The sequence below is a fragment of the Caloenas nicobarica genome, chromosome 15 (assembly GCF_036013445.1).
Source record: "Caloenas nicobarica isolate bCalNic1 chromosome 15, bCalNic1.hap1, whole genome shotgun sequence".
NCBI classification, from domain to species: Eukaryota; Metazoa; Chordata; class Aves; order Columbiformes; family Columbidae; genus Caloenas; species Caloenas nicobarica.
In genome coordinates, this window is record NC_088259.1 from 9,072,312 (window position 1) to 9,095,206 (window position 22,895).

Below are 22,895 nucleotides of genomic sequence, written 5' to 3' on the forward strand. Positions count from 1 at the left end.
GCTCAGGCCCACAGACACCTCTGGGAGAGCCCCGTCGCTTGTCACCTCCTGCCACCCTGACCGCTGTCAGTTGGAGGTGACTGTCCCCTCCCACGGCCCTCTCCTGCCCGGCCACCCAGCTGCAGAAACAAGATTTGATTTCCCATGAGCAGGTCTGGATTAAAATAAACTCCTGGCCCAGATCCCTTTGATGGTGTCGCAGGAGATGCCATGTTTACCGCCAGCGCTGCCCGCAGCCCCACTGAGTGCCTGAGCCTCGAGCCTCCAGGCCATGCATCCCCATGGTGGGGACGTGTCTGTTCCCTGCCCAGCCCTTGGGAACACCTCCCGGTCCCAGCCGTGCTTGGCTGTGCTGGCTCTCGGGGACACTGACCCCACTCAGCACCTGTCCCCAGGCTGGGTTGAGCCCCCTGGGGCCACTGGCCATGGGGCAGGGCACAGGGCCAGCCCTGCTCTGATTAGCCCCAGCGCTTTTTCCTTTTTCTTCCTTAATTTACCGAGTGCTAAATCCAAATATTACAACTTCCCCTCTGTGCCGCTGGTTACGCAGGCGGCCCCCGGCCGGGCATTGTCTTATTGTTTGCAGAGGGAAGCTCCAGCGGGAGATTAACCTGGCGTTCACCCCGTGCTGCGGCTTCACGCCCTGTCCCTGCCAGCGGGGCCCGTGTCCCCAGGGACCGTGGCCGGCACGGGGTCCCAGCGGGGAAGGCAGCTCTGAGGGGTCCAGCGCATGGCGCAATGCGGTGGAGTGGTGGCACCAGGAGCCCTGGTCTGCCCACCCCACCCCACCCTATCCCACCCCATCCCAGTGTGCCCACCACACCATGGCTCATGGTGTGTCCATCCCATCCCATTGCTGCCCATCGCTCCCTGGTCCTTTGCTCTGCCCTGGGCAGCAGAGACCTGTCCCCACCTGCTGCCATCTAGACCTTGGGGTCACTTCAAAGACATTTGTCCCCAGGTCTGACAGGGCCGGGGGTGACCTGCAATGCTCAGTCCGTCACTGTGGTCACTGGAACAGGGAGGTTTCTTGGGCAGCAAGCGGCTGCGCTTTGCTCCGGTGCCAGTGCAGGACACGTCAGGATGTTTGTCGTGAGCCCCTTCCCCAGGAGGAGCGCAGAAAGGGCCCAGCAGCAACCAGAGGTGCTGCCAAAGGTCAAGGCATGAAGAGGGCTGGATCCCAGGGCTGGAACCTGTCTTTGTGTCCCACATCCCTGGCCAGCTCTGCTTGCTCGCCTGGAACAGACTCAGGTTCAGGCTCAGGCTCAGGCCTAGGCTCAGGCTCAGGCAGGCTTGACCAAATGCCCCATCCCAGGGTTGTGGTGGGGACAGCTGTGCTGCCACCAACCACTGGCTGTGCCAGACCCTCTGCTGTGGTAGCTCCTTCCTCGCACCCCCCGTGCAGGCCATCCCAGGTCCCCTTGAGGCCACCAGTCCCTTTCCCTCGACTGTGGGGTCCTGGTCCCCCCATCACCAGGCAGTGAGTCCCTGCCCAAGCCCCCTGCCCGCCTGCCCGGGGCTCTGGCTATCCCCAGCCCCTGTGGTCCCTGTCCCCAGCTGTCCCAGCACTGCGGTGGCTCTCGGAACTGCCAGGCTCCAGCCACGGGTGCAGCCCTGCTGCATTCCAGCCTCGCTGGCCCAGCAAGGTTAAACTGCCGAGAGGCTGAAATATTTGGGAGGGGAATGGAGAAGGGAAAAGGGAAAAAAAAATCTATAAAAAGAAAGTTTAAAAACACAAGTTAAAGAAAAAAATACCAGGCGCGGAGTGCAGCTGCGGTTCTGGTTCCAGTTCCCAGGTGATGTCAGGCCTGGAGCCGCTCCAGCCCTGGCCCCTCGGAGACGGTCTTGGTGGGTTCAGCACTGAGTGTTTTTCCTTCCTGAGACTTGGGGACACCTTCCTGTCTCAGAGAAAGCAGCCAAGAGCCTTTCCAAGGGTGTCTGCGCGCAGGAAGGGGAGAGGATGGGAGGGGAGCGCGGCAGAGGCGGCATGGCCGGTCGGGGTGCGGGGCTGCGGCTGCCGGGGAGCCTGGAGCACCCACAGTTGATCAGCAGTGGTGGCCACGGGGCTCGTCCCGCGTGGGGCCAAGGGGCACCCGGCTCCCACCAGCCTCCGGCGCCTCTGAGTCACTGTTTCCCTCTCGTGGTGCTGGGAGGGGATGGAATGTACTGGGACCCATGGGCTTGGCACTGGCACATGCTGGGACCCATCAGCTTGGCCCTGGGACGTGCTGAGACCCACAGCCCCAGTGCTGGGACATGCTGGGATGCATAGTCTCGGCGCTGGGATGTGCTGGGATCCATGGCTCCAGTGCTAGGATATGCTGGGATTCACAGCCCCAGCACTGGGACACGCTGGGATGCACAGTTCGTGCACTGGAGCATACTGGGACCCATAGCCTTTATGTGGGGCTTCCAGGAGTCCTCATCACTGGCACTGGGACGTACTGGGACACTCATGTTCAGCCCTGTGACATTCTGGGCCCCGTGAACCAGCAGCTGAGGCACACTGGGACCCGCGTGCTCAGTGCTGGGATGTGCTGAGACCCCCGCCCTCAGCACTGGGATGTGCTGGGACATACTGGGACCTCCACCCCGGTGCTGGGAACTGCTGTGCCCCCAGCGCTGGGACCACCAGCCCTCACTGGCCCCATGGGGGCTCTGCAGCCACCGCTTCAAGGGCCATGTCCCCTTTCATGTGCGGGTCTGGCTGTTTACAGAGTGCAGCCCCCCCTCGCCGCTGCCCCCCGATAAACCCAGGGGCAGGGATTCTGTGTCCCGGGCTGTTTGGAGAATCTCACGGCTGTTGCTCGGGGTCTGGGACACATTAGCCACGCTGAGAACAAACCTCTCCCACCCACCCCGCTCCCTGCCTGGGACCAGCGCTCGCAGCTGCGCCACGCTGTCAGCTCCATAAATCAAACCCGGAGGGGGGAAGCCCAGGGCAGGCTCGCCGTGGCTGAGCGGGGGGCCCAAAGGTGCCGCTGGGGTCCCACCTCCCCAGGCCAGGCTGGGGTGGCCCCTATGGGACCCCTGGGACGTTCCCCTTGCTCCCAGCCAGCCCCGCAGCTCCAGCCCCACAGCCCTGCGGGGGCTGCCCCAGGAGCCCCTGGCCGCCCCAGCCACAGCTGCTGCTGCTCTGCAGGACGCGCCGGCCCCTGGGAGCCGTGGCCCCGGCACAGCACCTTTCCCAGGCTCGGTGAACCTCTGGCGTAGCCCGGCCCCCCCAAGCAGGGTCCTGGGAGGGAGACCCGGCCTGGGAACCCCCAGTGTCCCCATCTGACCCCAGGCAGGTGCTGCTGCCTGCAGCCTGGAGGTGCACTGCCCCTGGTGCCAGCATGGTGGCCGTGGCAGCAGTGGCAGTAACGGCAGTGGTGGCAGTCGTGTTGGTGGCGGTCATGGTGGCAGCAGCAGTTGCAGCAGTGGTGGCAGTTGTGGTGGTGGTGGCATCATGGTGGTGGCAGCAGTCGTGGTGGCAGTTGAGACAGTCATGATGTACCAGGTGGAGGCACAAAAGCAGCGACACCAACCCCAACCTGCTGCACAGGCACTCGTGGCTGTGGCACAGGGCTGGCAGTGCCATCCCTATCCCGCGGCATTGCGCAGCACAAACTGTATTGGGGTCCCACAGCCCTCGCAGGGCCAGAGCTGTCAGCAGGGCCTGGGGACATGGGGGCAGTATGTGCCTGGGGGTCTCGCCCTGTGCAGATCCCACTGGGGCCCACAAGTGCATGCACAGGGAGAGCTGTGATGGTGACAGGGGCTCCAGCGGCAGAGCAGTGGTGGGCGCAGGGCTGTGGCCACCTTGGGGACACCACATGTCCCTCATGCCAGGGCGCAGGCAGGCACTGGCCCATCAGAAAAATAAGGTTTATTTTCCAAGCGGCTGCACATGCACAACCAGCGCCTGCGGGGCTGTGACACCGTCCCCCCCGAGCGCCTCGACGCCGGCCGCACACGGGCCCCTTCCAGTCCAGCCCCGGGGCGCGAGGACCCTCCTCCCCGGCCATGCCTCGCGCCGGCAGCACCGGCCACGGGAGCATCCTCCCGCCCCGCTGCCAGCCCCACGGCCAGTGTCGGTGCGGTCCCAGCCCGCGGCCCAGGGCTTGGCTGCCACCATCTGGGGCCAGCAGCTCCCTCCCTCCCCACTGTGGTCTCTGGGGCTGGCGTGCGTGGGCTCCGCTGGCTCTGCCGCTGTCTCAGGTGGGTGCTGCTGGACCCCGGCTCATCTCCGTGACACTCGCAGCGGGGTCACCCCCCGCACCTTCAGGCAGTTGCCTCCGAGGTCCCTCCGGCTGCCCTGTGGAGAGAGGAGGGGAGAGCTGCAGGCGATGTGGGGGTGTCCCGGCCGGGGTGCCCCGCTTCTGCCCACCGCCACCCTGTGCCAGCTCTGCAGGGAGGATCTGCTCCGAAACGGTTGGTGCCGCAGTCCTGGTGCTGCTCAGCACTTGCTGGGATGGACAGACAGATGGGACAGTGCCTGGCGAGTGGCTGGGTAGGTGGCTGGGGGTCGGTGCTGGGGGGCGCTCCCCAAGGCGGGTCCCTGTGACCCCGTCACCCTGCAAGGACACAGCCCCCCATGGCTGCTCAGCTCTACTGGGCTCAGACCTCGGGCAGTGCTGGTGCTGCCCCGGGATGGACCAACAGCCCCAGACAGACTCACAGCACCATGGACCCACTGAGGATGAGGAGGCTCAGTCTCACTTCTCAGCATACCAGCACAACTTCGTTCCAGTGCTGCCCAGTATAATGCAGCACAGAGCAGCAGGGCCCAGGTCTAGCCCAGAACAGCCCAGTATAACCCAGCACAGCCCAGTTCCAGCCCAACCTATTTCCACTCTCGCACAGCACAGCCCAGCCCAGTACAGCCCAGCCCAGCCCAGCCCAGTACAGCCCAGTACAGCCTCTTTCCAGCCCCAGAGCCGGGAGGTGCAGAGCCTGGTCCCAGCCCAGCTCCTGCCATTGCCTGCAGAGTCCCAGCCTCTGTGGGGTCCCCTTGGGATCCAGTGCCCTGCCAGCCCCCAGGTCCGGCCCTGGGGGAGCAGCCCAGGGACACAGCTCAGCCCCAACCAGGGGGTCCCAGCGAGGGGCAGGGACTAGGGGTCCCCTGGAGGGCTGAGGGGGCTGCAGAGTCCGGCCAGCGAGGGAAGAGATGGGAGCAGGAGCAGAAATTAAAAATGGAGCAGCAGAAACCGAACGGGCCTGAGGGCTGGAGCCTCTCCTGGGGCCACGCTGCTCAGGGTTACACGTGAGATGACTTGAGGGGCTTGTGGGGACAGTGGTGGGTCCAGCAGCCCCTGCCCATGGCCCCGCCTGGGGGTGCCCACAGGGCTGGGCAGCTGCTGGTCCCTCACCTCGCACCCTGCACCCCACACCCTGCACCCTGTACACTGCACCCCACACCCCGCGCCCTGCACCCCATTCCCTGCACCCCACACCTTGCACCCTGCACCCCATACCCCACACCCTGCGCCCTGCACCCCGTACCCTGTGCCCTACACCTCACACCCTGTACCCCACACCCTGCACCCCATACCCTGAACCCTGCACTCCACACCCTGCGCCCTGCACCCCATACCCTGCACCCCGCACCCTGCACCCCATACCCTGCACCCTGCACTCCGCACCCTGCACCCTGCACTCTGCACCCCATACCCTGCACCCCGCACCCTGCGCCCTGCACCCTGCACCCCATACCCTGCACCCTGCACCCTGCACCCCATACCCTGCACCCCGCACCCTGCACCCTGCACCCCATACCCTGCACCCTGCACCCTGCGCCCTGCACCCCATACCCTGCACCCTGCACCCTGCACCCGGCAACCCACACCTTGCACCCCGTACTCTGTACCCTGCACCCTGCCAGGCCCACCCTGGGGCAGGGGCACCCAGGACCCTGATGTGGGCAGTGGGAAGGGGGCACCAGGGGAAATGTGCCCCCAAAGACTAAGGGTGCCGAGGGTGGGGGTCAGCTGGGCAGGACAGGGGTGCCGGCCCATGGCCCAGCTCAGGCCCCCAGCCGGCGTGGGAGCTGCGCTGGTGCTGCCGGCAGAGCCTGTGCCCGGCCACGGGACAGGGAGCCCTGCCCAGCCTCCATGTGGGGTGTCTGCTGTGTCCCCCAGTCTCCATCACACAGGCGAGCTGCCTGGGGCAGCCCTGCCACAGCTGCCGGGAGGCTGGCAGGGCTGGGGATAGGGACAAGGATGGGGACTGGGTCACCCTTCCAGCTCTGAATTACCTCCCCCTGGGGTGGCCAAGTGCCCCCGGCACTGGGGTGACTTTAATCCCCCCGAGACCTCTCGTCCTGGACAGACGTGGGGGAGCAGCCCAGCCCTCTGACGCCAGTGGGAGCTGTGGGCGTGCGGCTATGAGCAGGATTTGGCCGGGAGCAGCCAAAACCTCTTGCCGGGGCTGGAGCCAGAGCCTGTGGTTCTCCCAGGGACGTGTCGAACCTCCTGCCCCGCTCAACCCAGGCAGGGGCTGCTGCTCCCATCCCACAGCCCCACTCACCCCTTTCCGCTGGTTGCTGAGGCAGAAGGTGCAGATGCTGCGGGGCTGCTTGCTGTCCAGGTCGCCCTTGGCGCCGTAGATTGCGCTGAAGCAGGGCTGCCCGTCCTCGCAGCCCTCGCCCAGCAGCAGCACGTTGGCGAGGTGGGAGATGTAGCTGGAAGCCAGACGGAGGGTCTCTATCTTGGACAGCTTGCGGTCCACGGGCTCGGTGGGGATGAGGGTCCGCAGGGCGGTGAAGGCCGTGTTGACGCTCTGGGTCCGGTCCCGCTCCCGCGCGTTGGCCGCCTGCCTCTGCTTCACCATCACCATGGGCCCCGGTTTGCGCGGCAACTTGCGGCGGGTCTCGGCACCCTCGCAGCAGCCGAACGACTGGTCCGACGTGTCGCTCTCGCTGCGGTTCTCCTCGTCCTCCGAGAGGATGCTGAGGTCGGGGTACAGCATGCGGGCGGCCACAGGGCGCAGCATGGTGAAGGCCATGGTGGGGTGTCCCCCGTGTCCCCGGCCCTGCTGGGGGGACCCCCCGGGCTGCGGGGAGCCTTCCCCCCACCGGCACGGCTGCCACGGCCGGCTCCAGACGCCTTCCTGCTTGCTGCTGCTCCGCTCCGGCGGCCGAGCGGGGCTGGGACGAGTGTCTGCGGGGGGGAATCGGGATTTATACGGCTGGGGAGGGGCTGGCGGCGGAGCCCACCCCCAGCCGGCCCCCCGAGCCGCCGGCCAGCGTCCTCGCCCCAGCCCGTGGGAGCCAGCGCTGGCTCGGGCCATGGCCTGGCCCTGCTCCGGCACGCCGGCACTGACCGCGGCACCTTGCACCCAGGGCTGGGCTCTGTGTCGTGTCCGTGGTGGTACAGAGCCTGGTGGTGCTGCAGACAGTGCCAGGGCCACTGCACGGCCACCTCCCTGCGCTGCCGCCCTTGGCCCCTGGTGTGTGCGGATCAATGCCGCACGCAGTGCCAGCCCCCGGACAGCGTGTCCCCAGGTCCTGCCTGGCTGTCCCCAGCCAGCCCCAGGTCCGGCACAAGGTGAACAGGGGGCGCGGGAGCTGGGACAGGCAGGTACCCAGGCGTGGGTGGCACCGGTGAAGTCCCTGGGGTGCTTACGGGATGGGATGCTGGTGCCAGGGAGGGGGACATGCTGCTCCCCACACCCCACCGTGCCTGTTGGGACGGGATCTGTGCCCAGGAGGGTGCCTGGGGTGAGCAGGGAGCGGAGAGGCAGCCCCTAGGGATGTTCTACACCCCTCGCCCCTCTGTCCCCAGGGCCTGGCACCCTCCTGCCCAGCGCGGGAGGGGACAGGGGGACAGGGAAAGGGGCAGGGGCACGGGCAGTGTTGCAGGCAGCACTGCCAGGCAGCCAGGAGCGTTTCCTCCAGCCTTGGAGGAAGGTGTGCACCGGCAGTGGAAACACAGAGTCTTTTCCTGCGAGGGGACAGCTGAGCTGGGAGCAGCAGGAGCTGCTGTCATCCCGGGGAGGGTGGGAGGTGCCTCCAGCCCGCAGGTGGCTCCTGGTTCTTCCTGCGCACCGACTACCACTGGCGATGGCCACCCCCTGCTCCTCACCAGGGAGGTCTGTGCAGTCCCCTCTGTCTTCGCTGCCCTGGCACTGAGTCCAGCACCCCCAAGAGCAGGTCGGGGAGCGGCCAGCTGAGCTGAGCAGGCAGGAGCTGTCCTGAGCCATCCTGAGCCTTCCTCCCCGGCCTGCAGCCCCACGGAGCTCAGCAGCTCGGCGATGCTCAGGGCACGGCAGGTCAAGCAGCAAAGGCAAATGGAAGGCAGGACCTGGCTCCCGGCGGACGGTCCTGGGACATGGCCCCGGGACCTGGCAGTGGCTGCGGTGCTGGCCCATGCTGGCTGCAGTCCCCATCTGCCTGGCAGCTCTACAGCCGAAGGGAATGCTGGGGGGAATCTCCAGGTAATGAGGCAAAAAGGGCCAACCTGGGGGCTGGTTGGGGCTGGGATGGCAGCTGCAGGGCGCAGCAGGCACACTGCAAACCCCAGAGTGAGGTGGCCACTGAAGGGTCTCTGGCCCATAGGACAGGGTGTCGTCATGTCCCAGGCCCCGTGGCTGCAGTACAGGAGCTTGCAGGGTGGCTCCTGGGCTGCTGGGTCCCCCCAGGGCTCCCCTTGCGCATGCCAGGGCTCGTCACTGCTGGGACAGCGGCAGGGTAGCCGTGCTCCCCAGTGCTAGCACCGGCACCAGCACTGGCAGCGGTACCAGTTTGCTGCCCGCCTGTCCCAGCAGGCTGTGAGCAAATGGCCCCTCTCCCCCGCACGGGGCACAGGCAGCCCCTCGCTGACGGGACCCCCTGCCCTGTTTTCCTTCACCATTTGTCTGCCTGTGCAGCGCCCGTAAATCACACAGTGGGGGGAAAGGGTCGTGCCGGGGGCTGGGGGTCCTGCTGGGGCTGGGGGCGTGCGGGGCTGCGCCGAGTGTCCCCACTGCCATGGAGATGTGTCCCCCACCCCTTGTTGTGCACCAGTCCCTGCAATAGACCCCGACCCTCTCCTGGCAATAGGACTGGGGGCTGTTCCTGCTCCTGCAGAGCTGCCCAGGGCAGCGCTGGGGACGGGTCAGCCCCTGGTGCAGCAGGCAGGGAGCAGGCAGGTGCCTGCATGGGGAGGGGAGCCCCCGCTATCGCCCCGGCATCCCGCTGGGCTGGGGCTGGGGGGCCCACAGCAGCCCCCGGCCCTGACAGGCGGCAAGACGGATGGCAGGGGCTGTGTACTCAGCTGTGGCCGCCCCACACATGGCCACCAGCTGACAGGGATGTGCTGGGGGGGAAACCCCAGGCCCAGGGCCCAGCCGAGCTGCCCTGGGGTGTCTCTAGGGGGCATGGCCATGTGTGGGGTGCCGGTGGCCTGTGCTGCTGTGGTGGAGGATGGGGCACTTGGGGACACAGGCAGGGGAGGAGCAGCAGGCATTGGAGGTGGCTCAGTGTGGGGCAGGGGCAGTGCATATGTGTGCATGCATGTGTGTGAAAGTGCGTGCACAGATCTGCATGTGTGCGTTGGCGTGGGTGTACAGCTGCACATGCGGATGTGCACGTGCATCCACGCATGTGTGTGCATGGATACGTGTGTGTGTGCAGCTGCACACATGTATGTGCATGTACACGTGTGTGCACGCACATGTGTGCAGGGTGCCACGTACACCCCGACTGCCATCACCTCGTGCTGCAGAGAGCTCCTCAGGTTGGCACACGTGTGTGACCACAAGCCCAGCAGGTCCTGCACACGGGAGGATGGACAGACAGAAGGAGCCATCAGTCCTGGCCAGGAGAACAGCAGGAGCCACGGGAAGCCATGAACGCTGCCGGCTCCCTGCCTGTCCCGCTGCCAGCTGCCTGCGGATGCTGCTGCCGCTGGGCTGGGAGGACGCGCGGCAGCAGCCGGGTTTTCCTGTGCTGCTGCACAGGCACACGGGACAGGACGTGTGTCCCTGTGCCCGGACAGCCCCAACCCCCCCAACACTGAGCACCACTGGTCTGAGTCAGCCGGATGGCACGAGGCGCAGCCGGGGGCCGCGGCACCACAAACCTCCCGCAGGTCGCTGTGCTGGGCAGCCGACTTGAGCGGGTGCCAGGACACGGTTGTGTTTGGCATCACGGCTCTCCCAGTTATCTGGCCAAACAAACCAGCCGTTGCACCGAGGGCATCCCTGGGGTTGGGGTGCTGAGCACCCTGAGGGCTGGGTCCTGCCTCCGCTGATGGGGAAATGGCCCCTGCCCCCCGCCCCGGGGAGTGTTTATCTGCGAGGTGATACTTAAGTGTAAGAAAATAAACAGGGAGCAGATGGGCCAGGGGGCCAGGGCTGCCCCCAGCCCCATGGGGCTGCTCCAGTCCTGCTGGGAAAACACTGCTGCTGGCGAGGCAAATGGATTCCAGACCTGCAGTAACACTGGCACATGTGGCCGCCAGGACGCCGGGCCTGACCCTGCTGGGGTCTGCAAAGCCGCACCAGACTGACCCAACCAGTCGCATCCCATCATATCCCATCCCACCATATCCCATCCCACCAGGGCCGACAGGCCTGGGAGCCCCTGGGAACCCCTTGGGTGGGGAGGAACAGTAAAACAGGCTCAAGGGGACCAAGCGTTGTGAAACCTTTTGGGGACCAGGAACATTTCCCTGCGAGAAGCTCCTGCCCTGGGAGAGGTCCCTGCCTGCCCCCGCTGGGTCAGAGCTGCTGGACAGGGTGCCCCAGGGGGTCCCCAGGGCAGTGTGGGGAGCCCCAGGCCCCTCTGCCTGCCAGGCTGTACCTGCGGGCTGGGGCTGCCGGTCTGGAAGGCATTACACGCCTGTCGCGTGGGGAAGTCTGTCCCAGTTCCGGAGCCGGGACCCCCCCCACCCAGCCCAGGCTGGGGGGAGCCCACAAAGCGCCTTTGTTCCTGCCCTGGAACGAATGGATTGGAGGCAGCCAGGATCGGCTGTCAGCCAGCGACACCAGAGACCCTACGGGTCAGGCAGAGGGAAGGGGGACAGGTGAAGGGACGGACAGACGGATGGATGGAACTGATACAGAGATCGCTGGCTCTGGCAGGACCCGCTCCTGTGCCAGCTGGGGGTTGTGGCACTGGCGGCAGCACTGGCTGGGGGCCGGGAACCAGCTCACACCTGCATCGTGCCAGCACCGGGGATGTGCCGGTCAGCCCTGGCGATGCTCACGCAGCCCTTTGGCTGCAGCAGCCGGTCCTGGCTCCCAGCCAGTGCCACCAAACCCCGGGACCCGCACCATGGGGCATCTGCGGGGCTGGCACGGGTGTCCTGGCACTGTGTGCAGGGATGGCAAGCTGGCAGAGCAGATCCTGCAGCAGGTTTCCCAGTTGGAAGAAGCCCTCGCAAGGTGTGAGGAGAGGGTGTTGCAGGATCCAGGCAGCCTCAGTTCATCCCCACTTGTGGGTTTCCAGCTCTGCCGAGCTGCCTCACGCCCAGCTCCCTTTGTAAGGGGCACGAACCTGGGGAGAGAGAGGTGAGCAGAGCCCACAGGAGATGCTCAGCACTGGGGCATAGCCCAGGGCCTGGGCAAAACCCAATCCCTGCCATAGGACAACCATTTGAGGGCACCCTGGTGATGTCCTGCGCTGCCACAGGAGCTGCCACCTCCTCCCTTCCCCCTCCTCGCTCTCTAACAAGAGGAAATGTTTTAGCACGCCACAATTCTACTGAGAAATTTATGGCCCATCAGAGAGCCACGGGCCAGGGCTGCTCTCTCTGTGAACGCTTGCAGGGCTTCCTCCCGGCGGAGAGTGGCTTTGATGTGGCACATGCAGCTCTGCCGCGCCGGACTCTCCCTCCAGCCCCTTCCCTCTCCTTTGCGAGGCTCTGGCACAGCAGTCCCCAGCCCACCCTGCTCTTCCTCCCCAGTGGCCTCTGCGGAAGCACGACGCTGGCAGGCAGCTCAAAGTGCACCCAGTCCGGTGGGCAGCACTGCCAGCTCCCGCTGTGCATGCTGCCCTGCTGAGCTGCTGCCCAGGGGGGCTGCATCCTCCTCCCAAACCCCTCCCCAGCCCGTTTCTGCCCTGGGAGGACAGGATCCATCTGGGGAGGAGAGTGGCTGAGCGGGCAGAGCGAGGGCAGAAGTGTCCGGCCACGGTTCCTGTCCCAGTCCTTGTGCTGACTCACAGCGCAGTGGGTGAGTCAATGGCCTTTCCCCTCCCTGGACTGAGGTTCCGGGCTCAGAGCGATGCTGACATGCCCGGGGGATGCTCAGGGCAGTTTTTCCAGCCTGCACATGGGGTGAAGATGTGGCATTTGCAGAAATGACAGCATCCCAGTGCGGTGAGACTGCATGGTGCTTGCACAGCTGGGCCAGAGCTGACTCTGACTTCAGCTGCATGCCAGTGTGGTCTGGCAGAGCAACTGTCCCCGGCACGGCATCCGTCCCCCAGCACAACATCCTTACTGAATACAGCATCCATCCCCTCACAGACCCTCCATCCCCCTGCAGAGCATCTGTCCCTTTGCAGAGCATCCATCTCCTGACACAGCCTTTGTCCCTGTCCCCTGTGCCCACAGCCACCGCTCTGGCAATCACCAGGCCTCCACGTCGTGCCGTTCTGCCACATACCTGCTCCTGACCCCTGTAGCACCAGGCCCCAGAGCTGCGGGGGTTTGATCACCTTTATTCCAGGTGCAGGAGCGGGTGTCCCCACCACACCATCCCAGAGACGTCCCCCACAGAGAAGGGGAATGCAGAAGGTGCCCAAGGGTGGGGACAGGAGGTTTCGGGGCAGGCACAGCCCAGGGTCCTCCCGATTTGGGCACAGGGTGAGCCCAGAGTCGCTGGGGGAGGTCTGGGGACTGGCCGTGCCAGGTTTGGCTGTGCCTCTCCCAGTTTGGCTGTGTCTCAGTTTGCCAGTATCCCTTCCCATTTCGACTGTGCCCTGGACGGGCTGTGACCTGGCCCAGTTCCAGCATATCCCAGTCCAGCCGTTCTCTGTTGAGCCGTGGCCCAGTTCAGCCCAGCCTGTCCCGGTTCAGCCCATCCCGGTTGAGACGTGCCCCGGTTCAGCCGCACCCCGTCCTGATTCACCCTGTCTCGGTTCATCCCGTTCCGGTTCGTCCCGTTCCGGCTGAGCCGTGCCCCGGTCTGGCCCGTCCCGTCCGGGTTCATCCCGTCCCGGTCCCCGCGGCCGCTCCGGGCGGCGCGGCGCGGCACAATAGCGCCACCTGCCGGCTCCGCCGCGCCTCACCGCCCCGGGAGCCTCCCGGTGCCAGCGAGACCCCGACCCCACCCCGACCCCATCCCGACCGGGGGGTCGCGGGGCCCCCGGATCAGGCCCAGCTCAGCCCTTGAACACCCACCGGGCCGGGGCTGCGGGGACCGTGCAGGCTCCGGGGTGCCCGGCTAGCGCAGCTGGGGGGTGGAGGAGCCCAGGTAAGTGCGGAGGTCGCTGAGGGTGGACGGGATGATCTTGGCGGGGATGGTTTCCCGGTTGAGCGCCTGGTGGGCGGCGAAGCGGTGGCAGCCCCCGAAGGAGTAGAAGTAATCCCCGCCCTCGCTGCCCTTGACCCAGAGCACGTCGATGGGGGGGACCCGCTCGGGATCCTCCTGGGAAGAGAGAGACCCCCGAGAGCAACGCAGTCCCCAATCTGCCAGTGCCAGGGCTGCGGTGCTGGCAGCTGTGCCGGCAGTGCAACCCGGGGGGCAGGGGTGGATGCAGGGGGGGCTCACCTGCAGGGTCTGCACCAGGCTCTGCACTTTGTCCGGCTCCAGCTCTGCCGGGATGGGCCGGATGAGGACGCGCATGGGCACGTTGTGCACGGTTGAGATGTGCTGTGTGTGGATGCTCCGTTCCTCAGCCTCAGCCATGGCTGCTGCCGCCGTGAACCAGCCTCGTCCTTCCTCCTGCTGGCCCGGCTGAGCCCGTCGGTCCACCCCAAGCAGCACAGCACCCAGCCGTGCCGCTCTGCTTCCTCCCAGCCCAGCCATCGCCATCGTCATCGCCACCGCCCCGCTGTTTTGCAGAGTCACAGTGAAGGGGCAGGACAGGCTGCCGGGAGCGGTGCCAGCGTTGACTGGCCTGCTGCCGGCTCCTCTCTGCCCTGGTGCTACTACGGTCGGGGCTGCTCTTGTCTCCCTGTCTGAGCAGGACACCTCTTGGTACCCAGTGGGTGCTGGGGGTCCCTGTCATGCCCCCCACCCTGGGCTGCCCAAGGGTCTCTGCTCCCACCTGGCTGTGCTGGGGCACTAAGAATCTGCCTGCAGCTCCTCACCTGGGAGCTGGGATGTGCCTCCCACCTGCCCAGCTGTGCCAGGACTGTGTCCCACCCCAGAGCCCCCTCCCCACTGCACTGATGACCGCAGGGACCTCGGCGAGGAAGAAGCACCGTGAAACAACCCTGGAGCAGAACAGCGAAGCACAGATGCTCTGCAGCTGGGCAGACACTGCGGTGCTCCAGCCCCGAGTCTTTCTAGGTCATTTCACCAGACCAGTGTCCCAAATGGTGGAGGAGCTCTCAGCAAGAACTGGGTCTCTTGCTCCACCGGCTGACAGAACCGAGGCAGCCTGGATCCATAGCAGGGCTGTGGTGCCGGTGGACGGCTGCTCCTGGTCCCCCCACCCCGACTCCAGGGGACACAGAGGGTTCCCAGCCCCGGTGCTGACTCAGGAACATGCCGGTGTGACAGGGTGTGCTGGTTGACTCACTGCTGCGTGCGAGGGCTGGGGATGGTGACACTTGGGGATGGGCGCGCAAGGCTCCAGGATGAGCTTTTTGTGGGATGAATCCAGTGATGACTTTCCAGGTGAATTATTGTGCTCTTGCCTGTGGGGCAGCACCGATGTCACTTGGAGCACAGGGCTCAGTGAGAGCTTTGCCAATGAGCTGGAGGCTGAAAATAATTTGCCCCCTTTGGCACCCATCTGTGGGGAAGGAAGGCAGGGAGGGGGGCGGGGGGCAGGAGCACCTGGCTGCCCCCGGGCACGAGGCTCTGCCAGGATGTTCCCACTGCCCCGACCTCTGCCTGTGTGGGCAGGAGTGGATGCAAACGTGATGGCAGCTGAAATAAAATCAGCTCACCAAACCCTTCCCATTCTGCATGGCCGAGCCCCGGGGGTGAGGCTGGGGGTGCGTGAGCATCGCTGGGCATCCCCCGGGCTGCCTGCCGGGCTCTCTGCCTCGCTGCTGGGATCTCATACGGCACTTTATTTCCAGGTCAACGCTCTGCCACTGCTCGCAGCCTCTCCTGGCACTTTTGCAATCTGGGTAACATTACAAACCCGCAGCAGGGGGTAGTCTGGCTGCTGCCCGCTGGATGCCAGGGCTGGTGAGGCAAAGCGGGCAGCGCTGGATGCTCCGGCTCCATTAGCTGCCTCCTTCCCAGCCGTCTGCTGGAGCATCTCCACCCCTTGGTTTGGGGCAGATGATTTTTCCATGATGCTCTTGCCCCAGGGCTGCCCATGGCACCACGGGACAGGCAGGCTGGTGACTGGCTTCCCATGTCCAGCGCTCACGTCACCACCCGCCACTGCCTGTACAAACCTCTCGAGACACGCAGTTAGTGGCAGAAATCCCTTTTATATCCCTGAATTGCGTTACAAGTAATACTGCGGGCGGCCAGTTCTCAGTAGACTTGTCTTACTGTGGGCTGTCGAGTACAAAACCTGGCAGAAAAGAATCTATCATGCATGTAAAATTATTGCTGTCGTATCTGCTATTTACAGTATAGGCGGGGGCAGAGGCGTGGTGCCCCGTGCCTGCCTGGCCCAGGGACGGGGTGCTGCCGCGGAAAGGTGCCAGCATCATGGGGAAAGTCAGGCTGCATCCTTGCTGGTGGGTGCCTGTGTGGCCGGGGCGATGCTCTTCCCCTGCGTGGGATGCAGGTGCATGGCCACCCTGCCGTGGCAGTGAGGACCGTGCCAGAGGTGTCCCTGGGAGGTGCTGAGCCTGCGAACTGTGACCGTGGCAACACGGGCACCGAGGCAGCGGGAGGAAGACGGCACAGCGAGGAAGACGGTGCAGGAAGACGGTGTGGGGGTATGCGAGTGCGGCCCCGCAGGGTGCCGGGCTGAACCCCAAAGGTGTGGGGGACCGGCATGGGGTGATGGGGCCATGGCAGCTCGCAGCCGAGGTAGGAAGCAGAGGCGCAGATCGGGCCCCGCTCCTGGACGCCACACGCGTGGTGCTCGCTCCAAGGCCGGTGCTGGGGTGCTGCACCGGGAGGTTGCATAGAATGGCTCGTTTGTCCCCAATGGGCTAGCGTGGAGCAGGGAGCAGAGCAGGAGCCTGTGGCAGCAAGGAAGACGAAGAAGAAGGGCTTTGCCTTTGGGGGAGGCTTGCAGGGCGTGGAGCCCAGGCTGCTGGGCCAGCTCGTGCCCTCCTGCCTCTGTGCCCGCTACACAGATTGCTCGTGGGGTCCTGTCCCCGTCCGTGTCACCGCAGCTGTGTCCTGGGCACAGTGGCTTTGCTGCAGCTTGGCCACCTCCTGCAAGCTGGTGCTGGCACGGCCCTGCTAGTCTTGGCAAATAAATAGTGAAAAGCATAAGTTATAAATAATATAAATAAGAACATTTAAATAGACTCACCTGAACTTTACGGCTACACTGACCCCTCCTCCTGAGTGCAGGTGCGGGCGACGGCGAGGGGGCTGGGAGCCCCCTGAGGAGGGGTCCGGGCAGAGCCTAGGGGTGCATGGGAGGCGGTTGGGGGTTTGGTGCTGCCCCAGGGCTGGGTCTCCAGCCCAGCCATCAGCCCTTTGCATGGCAGGGGTGGCTGCACCTGCCCGGGGGGGCTGTTCCCCAGCCCATCACCATGGCGGGGGCCAGTTGTGCCTGGTGAAGCTGGGAGCCAGGAGCTAGCGGGGGACATGTCCACGGGGCTGTGCTGGGACCCCCTTGCTCTTCCTTGACCACGGGGCTGCGGAGCTGCAGTGCCATGGGGCCATGTCCCATGGGACTGCGCCAGGCAGAGGGACATCAGGATGCCCCGGGGCTTGGGGGGTGGACTGCAGGGACCTCAGCCTCCATGGGTGACTGACAGCCCTGTCCTCCTGTCAGCTGTGCCATCTGTCAGTCCCGCTGAGCTGCTGGTAGCACCAACCCATGGTTCCATCAGTGTTAGGATCAAGGTGAGGTTTTGCTCCTGGGGGGAGCAGAAAAGTGTCTTTTCTACCATGGGGTCCCCTGGGAGAAGAAGCAGCAGCTCTAAATAAATAATTGTAATAAATTAAATAAATAGAGGTGAAAGTCACGAGCTGGGGGAGGAAAGTCTCTCCTGGGTCTGGAAGAGGTTCCCGGGTAATTCCCCCGCAGAGAGACCTGCCTGGCTGCAGGGGGCTTGGGAACCCATGGGCTGCGCTGGGTCTGTTCCTTCCCGGGGAGTGCTGGGGCACCCTCCTCCCAGCTGGGGAGTGAGTCTGCAGGGATGGGTCCTCCAGCCACCGTCCAGCCACAGATCAGCCGCTGCAGCTGCAGGAGAGCTGGAGTGAGGACCAGGATGGGGATAGGGGTGGTGACGGGGATGGGGATGGGGATGGGGACAGGGATGGCAATGGGGATGGGGACGGGGATGGCAATGGGGACGGGGATGAGGATGGCAATGGGGAGGGCGGATGAGGATGGGGATGCGCCACAGGGGCTGGGGGGCTAGTTCCCTATTGCACAGCTGTGTTCGGAGCCCTTGAAGCAGGCGGACTCGTAGTGCTTGTTGAGGTATGACTTGAGGGCGAAGGTCTTCTCGCACTGCTTGCACTTGTAGTGCTTGAAGGCGGAGTGGGTCTGCATGTGGGCGCGCAGGTTGGAGCGGTCGGCGAAGGCTTTGCCACAGTGGGAGCAGCCAAAGGGCTTCTCCCCCGTGTGTGAGCGCATGTGGCCCTGCAGCAGCCAGGGCCGGCTGAAGGCTTTGCCGCACACGTCGCACTTGTGCTTGAGGTTGTGGGTGAGGACATGCATGGCTAGGGCAGGCATGGAGACGTAAGCCTTGCCGCAGGTGGGGCATTTCCTCGCCATCTTGCTGTCCAGGCTGCGGTGGGTCTGCTTGTGCCGGCTGAGGTTGGAGGAGGTGGCGTAAGTCTTGCCGCACTCGGGGCAGGAGTGCCGGTGGCTGCCGCGGCGCTGGCTCTCGCTGCGCCGGCGCGACCGCCCATCAGTGATGAAGAAGGCGTCCATGGAGTAGCTGTCTGTCACCGCTGCCTCTCCATTGAAGTAGCGGGCGGAAAAGCTGGACTGGGGGCTCTCAGGGTCACTGTACTCCTCATGGCCGGGGGTGTAGGCTGGGTCCGGTGGCGGTGGCGGCAGACCCTGCTTCTTGTCGGTGTCATAGCTGGCGGGTGCCAGGCAGTGCTGGAGGTACCCTGTGGGGACAAGACAGTGGGGTCACCATCCCTCTGGACCAGGTCCACTGGGGACAAGGGAAAACCATGAGCCAAAAATGCCCATTGGGGATGCAGAACCGGGGCTGTTCCCCCCGGCACCAGCCGCTGATCCTGCACTTCCCCCTGAGCACCGGAGCTGCCCTGTCTGCGCAGAGCTGAGTCTGCCCTGGCTCCTGTCCCTGTCTGCCAGCAGGATGGGTCCCATCCTGTGGGGCTGCCCCAGGTGGGAGCTGGGGATGGGGCTGCGGGACGTCCATCTGCGCCTGCCCAGGGGCTGCCCCGCTGCCCTGGCTGCAGGCAACCCCCAGGGGCCATTAGCCGCCAGACAGCTGTCGGTGCTGGGAGCCCCATTGTTCAGCGGGGCAGGCACGGGTAATGAGCTCTGCTCTGTCCACCTTGGCTCCAGGAACCCAGGGCAGCCAGGACAAGGGGGAAGAGCTTGTCCCGGGTTTCCCTTCCCCAGCAAAGGGGCTGGGAAAAGCCCCTCAGCTCCCCCTGTCCCCGGGGATGGTGCAGCACCCAGAGGCTGGCAGCTCCGGGGCCCTGGGCACCCACAGAGGAGAGAAACCCACAGCCCCCCAGGCAGAGAGTGAGACTCGGGTGCAGCGCCAGTAGTGTTACCCCCGTGTGACATTGGTACAGGTCTGCTCATGGGACTCCTGACCCATGGCAGAGTGGGCACCACGTGGGCATTCCTGTCCCTCAGTGCTGGCACACAGAGGTCACTGCAGGAGGAGCAGCGCAGCCTTCTTCCTGCTAGACCAGCAACCCTGTGGGACATACTGCCACCCCGGCTCCCCAGAACTGGTCCTGGTGGTCTCCTGCCTTGTGCACACCGATCTTTGCCAGCTGCTTCAGAGGACACAGCCCTGCTGTTGGTGACAACAGGGGCTGTCGGGAGCCCAGGGTCGGTGCATGGCCAGACTCACCCGTGCATGGCAGCAGAGCAGTGTGGACACCCTCCAGCTGCAGCCGAGTGTTCCCTAAATCCAGGCCCCTCCTGCCCATGGGACACTCCTCGATCCCCTTGCCTGGCTGCTGCTGTTTGTCCCATGGGAGGCTGGAGGTGCCTGTGGCGGGGAGGAGGCTGCGTGCTGGAGATAGAGCTCGGTCCCCCTGTCCCCCCGCGCCGTGCTGACAGCGCGGTCGTGCGGGCTGTGCAGAAAAGCGCTCTGCTCAGCAATTTCTCACCCTGCCTCCGAGCATGCAGCAAGGTTATTTCCAGGAGAGCAGCGTCGGCAGCTTCTGCCCAGCTGCAGCACATCCCTCCCCCACTGGCTCTTGGCTCCCGATGCTGGAGGGGGGAGCAGAAGACCCCGCCCCGGGCCTCGCACCCCTGTCCCCGGCTGGGAAACCCCTCCAAAGGCTGGGGAGCAGCGCGCAGTAGGAAAGGGGGGACAAGCACCGCAGTGGTCAGGGAATCTCGGCTTTTGCGTGGCTGGATCAGGCTCATCCCCGCACCCAGCTCAGCCTCCCTGTCCCCGGGCAGCCGGGACCCGCCAGCTCCCGGCCCGGGAGAGACCTCCCCGGGCTCCTCTTCCAGGGCAGGTCCCTGCCCTGCCCCGTCGGGGGTCTCTGCCGAGCCCGGGTGACTCCTACAGTCCGCCCCGGTGTCCCCTGGCAGGAGGGGGCTCCGGGGACCCCGGCCACCCCCCAGCCCTTCGCACCGCTCCCAGCGTTGCGGGGAGGGGGCTGCCCCCCACTTCTCCTCGCCTGCTCCCCGCGCCCCGGGGAGGTCACGGTCCCCACCGCGCTGCCGGGGGTGCTCAGGGCACCGCTGCGAACAATGAAGCCCGCAGGCATTGTGAGGCTCCCGCTCCCCCCGCCGGCCCCCCCCCGCCTGCCCCCGCAGCTCGGCTGCTTCGTACCCCCAAAAAACTTGTCGTGGGCAGAAGCCGGCCCCGCTGCAACCCGGCCGGGAAGGAGGGGGCCGGCGGGGGCGGCAGGGGCTGCCCACGGGAGCTGCCGCTGTCACACAGGGGATGTTTCCCCAAGGACCAACTTCGCAGGGGCCGGTGGCCTCGAAGCGAGGGACAAGGCGAGAAGGGATGAAATCCCCCGGCCCGCTGCACCCCCGCACGACGCCCGGCTGCGGGACACAACGCCCGGGACCCCCGCCCCGTCCTGACCCCCGTCCCCCGCCCGCTGCCCCGCCGGGCGCACACACAATAGCGGCGGGGGGGGTTCCACCCGGAGCCCCCGGCCCCGCACTCACCATCGCCGGCGGCGGGGCCGGGCAGCGCGTAGGAGGGCTCCAGAGGGGCGTAGGGGGGCGCGGGGGCCCCGGCGGCCGGGAACGCCTCCGCCTTCAGCTTCTTCACCAGGAAGGAGCGGGGCATGGCGGGGCCGGGCCGGCGCCCTCAGCACTGGACAGCTCCGGTACCGGCACCGCCACCGGCCCCGGCCCCCGCCCCGCCCCGCCCGGCCCCGGCTGCGCCCGGCGCTCCGGCCCCGGCTGTGCGGGCGGCGAGGAGCGGGGAGCCGAGTGCGAGGGGCGGGGAGGCGGGCAGGCAGGCAGGGCGGCGGGGAGGAGGAGAAGGTGGAGGAGGAGGGGAGGAGGAGGAGGGGGAGGAAGGCAGGCGGCCGGGGGAGGAGGGGGCCGCTCCGCCCGGCTGCGCCCGGAGCCCCCCCGGAGCCCCCCGAGTCGCAGGCTGCGCCGGGAGCCCCGGGCATCACGGCAGTGTGGGGTCCCCGGTCCCTCCCCCCCGGTTACCCACCCCGGCCACGGACAATGGGGACATGCGGGGACTGGGGGGTGGGACACACTGCTGCCTCCCACCGCCTTTGTCTCCTGCCGCCAGCCCCCAGGGCCTGCGAAGAACGGGGCTGTGGGGCGGGAGTTCCCGTCCCTGTCCCCTCTCCCTTGTCTCCATCCCTGTCCCTCTTCCTGTCCCCATTTCTGTCCCCTGTCCCTTGTCTCCATCCCTGCCCCTTGTCTCCATCCCTGTCCCTTGTCCCTGTCTGTTTCTTGCCTCTTTCTCCTGTCCCTGTCCTTGCTCCCCTTTCCTATCCCTGTTTTCTGTCCCCATTCCTGTCCCTCTTCCCTGTCCTCATCTGTCTCTTGTCCCTTTCCACTGACTCCTTTGCCTTGTCCCTTCCCCTGTCCCTTTTTCTCTGTCCCCATCCCTGTTCCTCTTTCCCTGCCCTCATCCCTGTCCAACCTCTGCCCTGTCCCCATCCCTGCCCACTGTCCCTTCCCCTCTCCCCATTCCTCTTCCCTGTCCCTTTTCCCACCTTCTCCCCTTTTCCCATGTCCCTGTCCCCATTCCTGTCCCTGGGTTAGCGCCGTGACCTTCGCAGACCACAACAATAGCCGGGCTCGTGGCGGTGCATTGTTCCCTGCTGGAGCCCCCGCTCCCCCGCCTCCCCTCGCCGGCGTTCCGCTGCCGCCCTTCCCGGAGCAGGATGAGGCCCTGGTCCTGCGGACTGTCTCTCCCTGGGGCTGTGCTGGCTGGGGGCTGGTGGGTGACACTGAGGACCTGGCTGGCAGTGGGCCCTGCTCTCCCCAAGCCCTGCACTGTGGCGACAGTTGCAGTACTTAACTAAGGCAAGTCCCTCATCTGTCACCACAGGCAGAGCTGCTGGCACAGCCAGCACAGAGCAGCCGGGGTGCACCCTGTGCCCTGATAATGGGCATCCCCAGCCTTGGGAGGCACCAGCACCTTCAGTTGGGCACGTAGCATCGGGCCTGGGGGCCAAGAGCAGCACCCCTGTGGCTGGCACCCTGGGCCTGGCTGCTCACAGCCGTGTCTGCTCCTCCAGCCGTGACTGGAGCCAGGGCTGGGGCCATTCCTGCATTGCTTTGGGCCAGTCACTGCTTCGTGTGGTAGCCCACAGCCCAGGGCATCCCACAGCCCACAGCATCGCACAGCCATGGGTACCCCACATCCCACAGGATCCCACCTCCCACAGCATCCTAGACTCCAGGGCATCCCCCAGCATCCTCCAGCTCAGGGCAGCCCTCAGCCCACCCCACCAGACCCACTCCCAGGGCTGGGGGTCCCAGGGCTGCTCCCCACGTGGGCTGGGGTCTCGCCTCCTCGCCTCCTGCAGCGCTTGGCCGGGGCTCACAGGCAGCGACACGAGTCCCATCTGGCCCCGCAGCGCTGCCCTGACGTCAGGGCTGTGCCAAGTTCAAGGTCACCTCTCCCGGAGGGCCGCAGCCCCAGAGGGACGTTGCCTGCCAGCCTGCTCCCGATGTCCTCTCCCTGCACACCAGGCTCCTGGCCTCTGCTCCCTGATTTATTTATCTGCGCGTGTGCCGTTTCTCTCCTTGAAGGCACGTTTGCAGAATGGGCGATTACTTACGCCCTAGTTGGGCTGGGCCTGCCTGCCTGCCTGCCCGCTGCCCTGGGATTTTGTCTCTCTCCAGGCTGTGGTGTAATAAGGGAGGTAATTAAGTGTAAAAGACAGGAGGAGGGAGGGCTGGGAGAGGGGGAATAGGAACTCGGCTCCTTTCAGAGGCAGGGGACTGAGATAATGTATGTTAATAACCTGCAATCAGTCCTGCCGAGCTGTGCTAATATTGCTGACTGCAGCGGCTGGGCCCCCCCAAATCTGCCTCCACCAGGGTGGGG

The 22,895-nt window shown here is 65.9% G+C and overlaps 3 protein-coding genes across 4 annotated transcripts; all 3 read right to left on the reverse strand.

Moving 5' to 3' along the window:
* Positions 1 to 3,855: 3,855 nt before the first annotated feature.
* Positions 3,856 to 7,069, reverse strand: TCF15 (transcription factor 15). The gene is made up of 2 exons (XM_065645702.1): positions 6,508 to 7,069; positions 3,856 to 4,297 (listed from the first exon to the last, which is right to left on the reverse strand). The coding sequence occupies exons 1-2, from the start codon at positions 6,982 to 6,984 to the stop codon at positions 4,223 to 4,225; spliced, it is 552 nt and encodes a 183-aa protein (XP_065501774.1). The 5' UTR covers positions 6,985 to 7,069; the 3' UTR covers positions 3,856 to 4,222.
* A 5,523-nt stretch (positions 7,070 to 12,592) lies between these two features.
* SRXN1 (sulfiredoxin 1) lies at positions 12,593 to 13,969 on the reverse strand. Its single transcript, XM_065645758.1, has 2 exons — positions 13,678 to 13,969; positions 12,593 to 13,554 (listed from the first exon to the last, which is right to left on the reverse strand). The coding sequence occupies exons 1-2, from the start codon at positions 13,945 to 13,947 to the stop codon at positions 13,351 to 13,353; spliced, it is 474 nt and encodes a 157-aa protein (XP_065501830.1). The 5' UTR covers positions 13,948 to 13,969; the 3' UTR covers positions 12,593 to 13,350.
* A 1,618-nt stretch (positions 13,970 to 15,587) lies between these two features.
* On the reverse strand, positions 15,588 to 20,773 carry SCRT2 (scratch family transcriptional repressor 2). 2 transcript variants are annotated; one of them, XM_065645757.1, is made up of 3 exons: positions 20,534 to 20,773; positions 19,653 to 19,664; positions 15,588 to 18,297 (listed from the first exon to the last, which is right to left on the reverse strand). In XM_065645757.1, the coding sequence occupies exons 1-3, from the start codon at positions 20,655 to 20,657 to the stop codon at positions 17,591 to 17,593; spliced, it is 843 nt and encodes a 280-aa protein (XP_065501829.1). In that variant the 5' UTR covers positions 20,658 to 20,773; the 3' UTR covers positions 15,588 to 17,590. The 2 variants fall into 2 exon arrangements, with proteins under 2 accessions (XP_065501829.1, XP_065501828.1); XM_065645756.1 differs by lacking the exon at positions 19,653 to 19,664.
* Positions 20,774 to 22,895: the final 2,122 nt, after the last annotated feature.

Excerpts from the sequence above, each read along its gene's own strand:
- SRXN1 (XM_065645758.1), bottom strand. The coding sequence starts at position 13,947 with ATGACGATGGCGATGGCTGGGCTGGGAGGAAGCAGAGCGGCACGGCTG. Across the intron at positions 13,555-13,677 it reads GCCTGGTGCAGACCCTGCAG|GAGGATCCCGAGCGGGTCCC; the intron begins GTGAGCCCCCCC and ends CTCTCTTCCCAG.
- TCF15 (XM_065645702.1), bottom strand. The coding sequence starts at position 6,984 with ATGGCCTTCACCATGCTGCGCCCTGTGGCCGCCCGCATGCTGTACCCC. Across the intron at positions 4,298-6,507 it reads TCAGCAACCAGCGGAAAGGG|GGCAGCCGGAGGGACCTCGG; the intron begins GTGAGTGGGGCT and ends CTCTCTCCACAG.
- SCRT2 (XM_065645757.1), bottom strand. The coding sequence starts at position 20,657 with ATGCCCCGCTCCTTCCTGGTGAAGAAGCTGAAGGCGGAGGCGTTCCCG.